The sequence below is a fragment of the Coptis chinensis genome, chromosome 7 (genome assembly GCF_015680905.1).
Source record: "Coptis chinensis isolate HL-2020 chromosome 7, ASM1568090v1, whole genome shotgun sequence".
Lineage (NCBI taxonomy): Eukaryota > Viridiplantae > Streptophyta > Magnoliopsida > Ranunculales > Ranunculaceae > Coptis > Coptis chinensis.
Genome location: NC_141462.1, coordinates 18,096,363 through 18,106,235, shown reverse-complemented (window position 1 = coordinate 18,106,235; position 9,873 = coordinate 18,096,363). Strand labels below are relative to the sequence as shown.

At 35.8% G+C, this 9,873-nt stretch overlaps 1 protein-coding gene across 1 annotated transcript; it reads right to left on the bottom strand.

The window, feature by feature from the left end:
• Positions 1 to 3,127: 3,127 nt before the first annotated feature.
• On the bottom strand, positions 3,128 to 9,190 carry LOC147486384 (chaperone protein dnaJ-like protein). The gene is made up of 7 exons (XM_086570578.1): positions 9,053 to 9,190; positions 8,786 to 8,962; positions 6,780 to 6,849; positions 5,104 to 5,435; positions 4,282 to 4,423; positions 3,937 to 4,062; positions 3,128 to 3,721 (listed from the first exon to the last, which is right to left on the bottom strand). The coding sequence occupies exons 1-7, from the start codon at positions 9,075 to 9,077 to the stop codon at positions 3,337 to 3,339; spliced, it is 1,257 nt and encodes a 418-aa protein (XP_086426704.1). The 5' UTR covers positions 9,078 to 9,190; the 3' UTR covers positions 3,128 to 3,336.
• Between the last annotated feature and the right edge of the window lie 683 nt (positions 9,191 to 9,873).

Sequence of the window (9,873 nt, the reverse complement as noted above, 5' to 3'; positions counted from 1 at the left end):
GGAATTTGGACTAATTTCTTTCCCAAGCAACTAGCCAACAAGGCAACAACCCAAGAATATTTTCATTTTCTTTTATGTCAACATGATATATCAATTCCGATATTCAAAATATTGGAAGATGTAACAAACTATTACAATATTTCGCTACATTGGGCACTATATGTGTAAGATAACGACCCTAGATGGAATACAATTTGAACCATCTTATATTCTTATTTGTGGTCTTGTGGATCAGGTTCATGAAGCACGAGAAGATATTTTGTGCACGAAGAAGAGAGTGCAAGACTACTAGTGTTAGTGAGTTAGTGGAGAGGCAATTGGTGTTTATTTATGCTACATGTACCTATCAGCTGCGACTCGGAAGGCCAGAAAAGTTAACTCAAAAGTGTTAGCTAGTCCATATCTGAGGTTGGTAAGCTTATTTTAATCAGTTAAAAAATGATCATATTAGGGGGGAAAAACATGAACAATCAAAATAAATTTGTTCATAACGGCCAAGTCACGGTGACATATGCCTGATGCATCAAAGCGACTTGGTACCGATTCACAGTGATGTATGGGAAGCACGCTCCAATGTCATGAAGAATTGAGGCCATTATGCTCAAAACATCGGGGGTACTGAATTACTATGGAGCAGTACTCATTAGCCCTAGTAATAAAGCATAACATTGGTATTACTTGAAGATCGAAAAATAAAAAGAAACATCGTTTAGTTCCATTTCCTTTGAAATTGTATGTACAAAGATTCTTTGTCAGAGAAATAATATATAGCTTTTAAGCTTATGTTGTTATTTTCTTCAAGATTAGGTGTCCCTCAACTTCCCATAAAAAAAAAAAAAAAAAAAAGGGGCAAAAGAAGTTAGAAGTGTCCTTCAGTTGAAGTTCACAAGATTGATGAAGTCAGGAATCCTCAGTTGCTAACTGAGCCTGATATGAGTATGCACCAAACACAATCAAAATCACTCGTTGAAAATCTAGTAAAATATTTGCTAGAGAAAACCACAAAAAAATGGAATAAAAAAAGGCACAAAATTTTGATAAACTAATATTTGAGAAGATTTTGTGCACATGTAAAGCCGTGTTCTAGACTAAAGAAGTGTATACAATATAGGTGGTGGGAATCCACTCAAACTGGGATTTTCATGTCAATGCTACAAAAGAATTGAGGTGTGGAATTAATTATGCTAAGAGCATCACCAATGCATTGTCAAATCCCATTTCTAATGTGACGTATGGAAATGAATATGACAATTTTGACCCCAACGCGCTATCAAAATACCGTTTTTATTCTAACAATTGTCAAATTCTAAACCAAAATATTAAAATACTGATAAAAATAGAAATAAGTTGCACCGGACAAGTTGTCCCGTCTAAGAGTGGGATCGCGATTTTTTTTCTTTTCTTTAATAAAAAATTAAAATAGCTCGTATTGGGTTTTTCTACTATTGGGCCCAAAAAATAAAAAATTTAATTTGGAACAGGACTACTGTTGGGCCCAAAAAATAAAAATTTAATTTGGAACAGGACAACTATGCCAAATAAATTTTATCCAAATGCGTTCGTACTTGACTCGTTTTTAGGAATTTTGTTCGACTAAAAACGTAGAGTTGTCATAAAAAAATATAGCAGCGTGTTGATGATGCTCTAATGCTCCAAAAAACAGTAACAAAGTTAATAAACTAAATCTTAAAACTAAATAAACTGATATATGATTTCATTCCAATTTCTTTTTTTTTGGTAAAATTTCATGTCACGCGGAATTGCAAAAGAAAATTGGTTAAGATTTGAGAAGCAGAGTCAAAACATAGGGAACGGATTCGATGACTTTAAAAAACGGGACTTGTAAATTGTAATCAATTATTTATGCTTTGCTAACCAACACTAACGCGGTGACTGCAGTCGGTGGCTGTAGATTCAGACTTGGTTCATTGGCCAGTGGTCAACATGACCATCCAAGAGGCTACCTCTTCTGTTTTTTTCCTCAAAAGGTAGTTGGTATGATAATTGGTAATCCGAAGTTTGTTCATTAAGTTGAATTTTGGACTCACGTCATGGGTTAGTAATTAGTACAAACGGATTTGTCTTCCTAACAAGTCAAAATCAAAAGAAATCCATTTATTTTGTTTTTGATTTCTTGTTCTCAAGTTTTTAAAGATTTAGACAAGTCCTAAGTTGGGACATAGACGACCCCGAATTCAGAACTCAAAACTTAGAGGTACGCGAGTAACTGACTCTGGCAATACTAGAGATGCTTTGCTTTTCATCTCTACATGTGCATTGACGCATTGTTAGACCTGATTACTGTCACTATAAGAACTTAAGACCACGATGGCACGATGAGCTCATTAGCTGAGGCCTGGACGAAACTAACACTTGATAACAGAGAACCACTTAGTCATATAAGGACCTACATTCTGAAATAGAGGCGTTATAGCTACTTCAATCAGGAGTGAGGAACAGAAGAAACTTATAAAAACGGACATCACAGATGCAATAGCGAACGAGAACAATCAGCATCCAACCTCACAACACCCCAATAAGAACATCTCTTAGCTTATAACTTTAAACAAGTACAGTAAATCTCTGTTTCATCTGCTCTCCACAACAGTGCAGCAGTTTTAAAGTTTTCGTTCAACTGCTCTTCTTAACTACCCAGCACTATAATCTATCGACTGATTCTTAACGGCTTCAAACTGAAGGCTTGTTCTGTTTGAATCAAAACTAAACTCATGTTGCAAATCTTTTCGATCATCCCATGCCAGCAGTAGCACACAGCAGCAACAATAACTCATTTCTGGATGGGGCAATAACTCATTTCCAAAAGACAATAGCAAGAACAATAGTAATATAATTATAATAAGGGTTAACGAATTATTATAAACACGATCTCCCCCCACTAGATGAGCCAATTAGGATTTTCCCCCACTAGATAGGAAATTAGGGTCTCCCCCCAAATACACACTAAAAAAACACGGTCAACCCAATTTGACTTTTTTTGTGTGTATTTTGGGAAAAGACCCTAATTTCCCGTTTCCGTCTGGGGGTAATACTCATTTACCCTTATAATAATGAATTAATCACTGTTAACAAGTAATACAAAGTACACAACATTTATGAAAAGGGAAGGTGGCGCTGAAGTTCCAAAACATAAACACTGAGGCAATGTCAGAAACAAAATACAAGATACACACGAAAACTGAATATTCCAATACAAAACATGTATAATGTAACACGCCAGAAGATAGTACCACATATTGCAGACTAACCAAGATTATGTTATATATAAACAGCATCGAGAACACAATTAAGTTTCTTCACAATAGAAAATCCACTTAACTAAAGTCTCAACCAATCCAAGCAAGGGCAAAGCCCCCAACAAAAGCGAGAAGGGTAGTAGCCCTTTAAGTAGACCTCTCTGCTGAAACCGATAATGTAGAAAGTGAAGGATCTCTTTCCATGTGCCATGGTGACACGTGTGACAGGCACGACAGATATGGCATGCCTCTCACAGATGACCTTCGCTGCAGGTGGAACGGGGCATCTGTCTGCAATAACTTCTGAGGAGAACTTGTTCAGGAAGAATGAGTCAGCAAAATAGGCAGGAGTGCACTGGTATGCCTGAGTGTTGCATAACTGGATCCCTTTGGCTCTATGGAATACTTCATCTGGAACTGAGGCAGCACCACTTGTTGCACTTACTTTCCGAGTTGACAGCGTCGTCCTGTAGATGCAATGGCTTTCTGTTGCTTATATCAACCAGATTAACACACATATGCACAAGTACTTTTTATCATACAAGAGATTATACTATCATTCATGCAGGCAACCCTAAATGAAAATCAAACTGAATGCTACCCTCATAGTTAGAAAGGTGAGAGTAGAAATTTCATTTTATCCGTTTTTAATTATTATATCTTCATTGCCACACATACTTACCATTTGACAATGGCAATATCATGCATGAGAAGAGCACCTTCCCCTTGACATGTTTTGCATCTGATTAGTCCATGTGATCCACAAGTTCTGCAAGGAAGCTTGCCCTTGCCTTTGCAGTTCACACATCTGAATAAAGACAGTAAAGTGGAATACATAATTTGTAAGTAATTTGATCAAATCTATCAGAATTTCAGATGCTAAGCAAATAGCTACCAACAATAATGGATCAAACAATGACTCAACTGTAACAATAAACAGTTCTGAAGAGTGCTTTAGCTTGAACAAAGCTGGAAACCTAGCACAACATACACAGACCTGCTAACATGCCAAACAAATTTAACTTACATTGTGTCAGATCCATCTCTATGGGCTATAAGACCCCTTCCATGACAAGCAGAACACTGGAACATCTGATTCTCTTTGTAAAATCCAGGTTCTTCACCTGCATTACATGTGTGGCATGGAATCTCTCCTCGCCCTGCACAACCTGTAATTTTGCAAGACCAAATGATTTCAACAACCTTCACTTTGGATGATAGAAGGAAATATTGTTATTCCACAACCTTCACTAGTTATACAATAACATGTGTAATGCCAAGCGTGTCTAAACTAGACATGTGGCATGTTAAACTACTACCTATACTACCCGATGTTCATGTTCACCTCCCACATATTATGCAGTAGGGACAGTAAACTCAACTCCAGCTACGACACTAAAGTCATTCCTCTACCTGTTATGGGACAACATCCAGCAGTACACTTGGATGAACCAATTTTTTCACATAACACTATATCACACCAAATAATAAGGAGATCGGTTTAATATTTAAAGAGAGGATAAACATGATTCTCACATAACACTATATCAAACCATATATGCAGTTTAATGGAAATAGCTGATTACATTAGGTAAACCTGATTCTGGTTACATTACTTTCAGTGTCTCAAAACACACACTTTGAGAAAAGATATTACCATTGCTATAAAAGCCAGAGGCTTATTACTATTCAAATTTCTATGTTTGTGCTAATAGTGGTTCATGGAGTCTCTCTAAACTATGCTAGTGTGATCGTATAGATGAAGTACAAATAGAAACAAACCGCTACATGAATCTGGAATATACCTATTCTTATACACCAAAATAGTTGAGTTTTATATAATCCTTACCGGAGCATTTCTCAACGACTTCAGAATGAGGAACTTTTGTTTGTGATTCTTTCTGCGGAACAAATAGAGAAGGGAATTCAGACCTAAGATCCAATTCCCATACTCCAAGTCCAGGTCCATTATCCTTTCCATCAATTTTTCCACCACGATATGGCTCTGTTTCTACGATTGTCTCTCTCTCTTCTATGAAAGATTCTAGGGTTCCCACATAAACATTGCAATCTTCAACTGCACATATCTGCCAAGTACGAGCAGGACGACTTCCCCAACAGCAACGGTGTCCCACATGATCAATGAGTAATTCTCGTATCTCCACCTCATCCAGAACTGGCCTGCACAAGTAATGCATGCAGTCCACATTGTCAAATGGTTCAAGCAATGAAAATTGATTTTTGTTTTCTATTTTTCAATAATATTAATTGACACAACAGTTCAACTGTGTAGACTATAATGTAGAAGCAATTTACCAGGAAAAAAAATGATGTATAAGCACTCTACATAAAAGGATGTCCAACAATTGATTCGTATAAGGAATCCCTGATATAGTCACTAACATTTAAGTAGAATACTGTACGGAATAGGATATTTGAGATGCAACTGACAGTCTATACAACTCAGAGCACTTCTGAAGGTCAACCGAATTGAGTTTTACCACAGTAAAAGCTACATATTGAATTTTCTAAATTCCAAAACTTGCTTAGTAGACTCTTTTAAATTGTGAATTCTCTTCTGCTTGTGAAGAAGAATACGATAAATCTGAAGTTTAAAACCTTTTATCAGTTAATTTATGAAAGTAGGATATAGGTATATAGCCCAATATTATATGTAGTAGATCATACAACCCTGTGTATCTGCAATTATACCAACATCTACTGGAAGCAGCTGTTCCATCTATATGTCAATAACGACCTTGTGTCCCCTTCTATATGCTTCGTGGAAGACACTTGTTTAGATCTATTATTCTTCCTCCTTTCGAGGTGTACCCACCTATGTTCAGTCCTTGCGCCTCCTATTGATATTTGTAAATTACGCCCTCTTTCAAAGCTCACTTTTTTCTAGTTATTGAAAAATTCACACAGTAACATAGTTCCTTATTAAAGGCCATGGTTTCGAGTCATTTTCCAATGCATTTCCGCTGAGGGAGAATGTTGAGATTTAATGTTTACTGACGTATTTGATATCCCCAGTTGTTTTGGGGAAGTATAAAGGCAAGCCAATGGAAGTCTCCTTAGGTTCACACTTCAGACATTTCAACATAATTGATCTGACCGAAAATTGACACTCGGGCTTGGATCACCAGACAAAATTGATTCATGGTCATACTTTCAAAATGCTATACTTAATTTGTATCTCTTATTTTACTTTTTGTTCATTTTCTTTCTAGGGGAGTATGTAGGCGGTCGGTCCTATTGCAAAATGGTGTGCAACAGAAAAATGAAATTTTTGCAATTAAAACTGAAGTCAATAGGTCACGACACATGGTAAGTATCTACCATGTTAGTATCTTATTTTTTATTTTATGTATTTTTTATTATTTTATTTTATAGGGGGGAGGGGGGTATCCCATTCTGACGTTGACCAGAATGGATTAACTTATTTGTAGATGATCATATCGAATACAAAGTCTATCTATAAGCTGATTGTTCAATTCAAAAGAAGATTGTATGCAAATGTACCTTCCAACCTCATATGAAGTGTTTCCACCAAAAGGTCCTCCAAGTCCGCCCTGATAATAAGAAGCTTGCTCTGCATCCAGTAAATGAAATGAAATGAGAATCTAAATTGTTTTAAGACAAAGTTACAAACAGCAATGAGCAAATCCTTAGATATTTAAGTAATTTAAATAACGCAATGAGTTGTTAAACAACTATAGAATAGAAGTTGGAAACTAGCTTGAATTAAGATAACCTTATTAATCAAAATAAAGAGAAAAATTAAAACATTATGCCATAATCAGCAATGTAACATAGAAGTAAGAGCATAGTAGTAGAATCGATGACAGCATAACAGAAGTTAACAGTTTTATTACAAAAACTCTGTTAGAATGCAGTTGGATAACTAACCACTTGTATGTTCATCTATGTGTAGAATTCCCTTTGTAAAAGTTAATCAAGAGTGTCAAAGGAAATATTTCTGGAACCTATGTTCATCTTCAAGTAGATTATCATGGTATCAGAGCTTTATTTGCTTCACGGCACCTGATCCTGATGTCTTCTTTCCCATTAATAAGTTTAGTAAGCTTTCCACTAAACTTTTCTCATCTTTAAACTATTAAATGACTACACTTAACGTTTATTTGGTTTTGATGTGCTTTATGGTACCTATTTATCTAACTTTTTGTTTCCATCTCTACAAATTCTCATAGATTTCTACTGTTGTCTGTAATCAATATATTTTCCCATGCTTTCAATTCATATGTATCAGTATACCCTTTATGTCACTTTAATCTGCTTCAGGCAGTTCAGGGTATGTTTCCCATTGATTGAGTTTCGTTATTGCAACAGATTTAGAATCCACATATCCCTTACCACTTCTACACGAGATACAACAGTACAAAATCATCCACGTCATCTGAAAATATCCAACCTTCTTTACTCAGACCACAAGTTTCTTCCACTCTCTCCAATCCCAACTTCCTTCCAATGAAAGAACCACCCCAACATACATCGTTTCCCATCCAAAACATTGCTCACTTGGTCTCAATCAAACTCATTTGTGACAATTTTCTTGAATGGAAATCTATATTTCTACCCATCTTACAAACCCACAATTTTATTGGATTTATTGATGACTCTCATTCAACCCCCATCACCATGTATAGTTGATGACTGGTATATTAACAAACCAGCTCAATCCATCCTACACTTAATGGTCAAAACCAAATTAAAATGGTTCAGGCTACAATCTCCCAATCCATTCTGCCATATATTGTTGGCATATCTTCTTCTCAAGAACTTTGGTTAACCTCGGAAAAATGTTCTTCAACCTCAACAAGATCCCACACCCGTCGCCTCAAAAACAAATTAGACAATCTCACGAAGGATACGTCCTCCATCACTGAATATCTTCAGCAAATGAAACAAATCATTGATACTCTTTCTGCTAGTGGGACAATCTTAGATGATGTAGATATGTCTATAACATGCCACATGGCCTTCCTGCTGAATATGACACTTTTTCCACCTCTATAAATGAAGAGAAATGAAACCAATTTTGACACACTCCAAAGATTACTTCTTTCCGAGGAGATCACAATTGCTGACCGGACCATGTCAGTATTTCAATCAGAAAATCCACTCAAGCTTTTGCTGCAACCAGGTCACTACGTATATATCCCTGAGTACAATAGCCTAGAAGGAGCATTGAATGTGTCTTTCTATTGTACTCAGCATAATGGATACAAATGTCTTGACCACCCCTCCCCTAATAGAATATATCTCTCGAGACACGTCACGTTAATGAATCCCACTTTCCATTTACATCCCACAATACAAATACATCAACACCTGAATTTCACATACTTCCATTAGAAACACCATTCTATTTATCACCATCACTCACACATGAGCATTTTCCCAATGTTTACAAACGTCCAACTATGACAAGTGAATCAAATATATATTCAATGGCAGCATTGAAAGATACAGGGCATAAAATATAAATGGAAATAAAGTAAATATACCATTGGGTTGGGGTGGTGTAATCAAAGGATAATGAACCGAAGTCGAGGCTGATCGAATTTCTTGGACACTAACTTCAGTACCGAAATTGGATGGTGTTGGAATATTAGAATTTGTTCGTCCCAAATACTGGTATGTTGATGGGCTCAATTTGTCCTTCTCTTTCTTTTCACATTCACCTTTCATACAAATAATAATAAAAAATCAGGACATAAAATAATTAAAATGGAAATGTTTGTTTAAAGATGAGGACAAGTAGAGAAAGGTACCTGATGAGAGTAGAGGTTCTTCCATTTTTTTTTTTTTTTGCTAGAGAGAGATGGATGTCCAAATTGTCTTCGCCAGCAAGAAAACTATAGTAGTTTTTATATACTCAAATTATGAAAAACGGACACGTTTAATCCAGCTGTTTTGATAACGATTTTTGAAACCTGATCGCCGATCGATATTTGGAAACAACTGACACTATATGATAGCCGGGTCGATATATATAATTTCTAACGACAAATTTGTAATATTCATTTTATGATTTTAGAACCACCGTAAGATAAATTTTTCCAACCATTCGACCAACATTATCAAAAATCTATTCTTATACTTGACATTCACTAAGCAGGTATAAACGTATTCACCCCAGTTGACAAAAATAAATAACTGTATTCCTTGTGCTAGTCAGCCTCTTACTTAGACCATCTTTATAAAGAGAAACAAAAAAAACACCAAATATTTGAACTAAACCAAATACCAAACCAAAAAAATACCAACCAACTTCAGAAGCGATATCAAATAGTTAAAATCAAATGACGCGGTTTTGGATAAACTATGTCATATAGTCCACACAGTTTTCACAAAACTGCGCCTTTAGAAGCCCAAGCCCATGCGATTTTCCAGAATCCGCTTGCTATAATCTTTTAACCTGTGTTTCATGTGTGGCTCTCTTCATTTTTCATGTTCCCTATAATCCTAAACTCATCTCCTTAGCAAAAAAAAAAAAAAAAAAAAAAAACTCTTAACGATTTTTTAATGGATCATTCATCTTCTTCTGATTTATCAAGCTCGAGCTCTTCAAATGATAACGTACAATGCAATT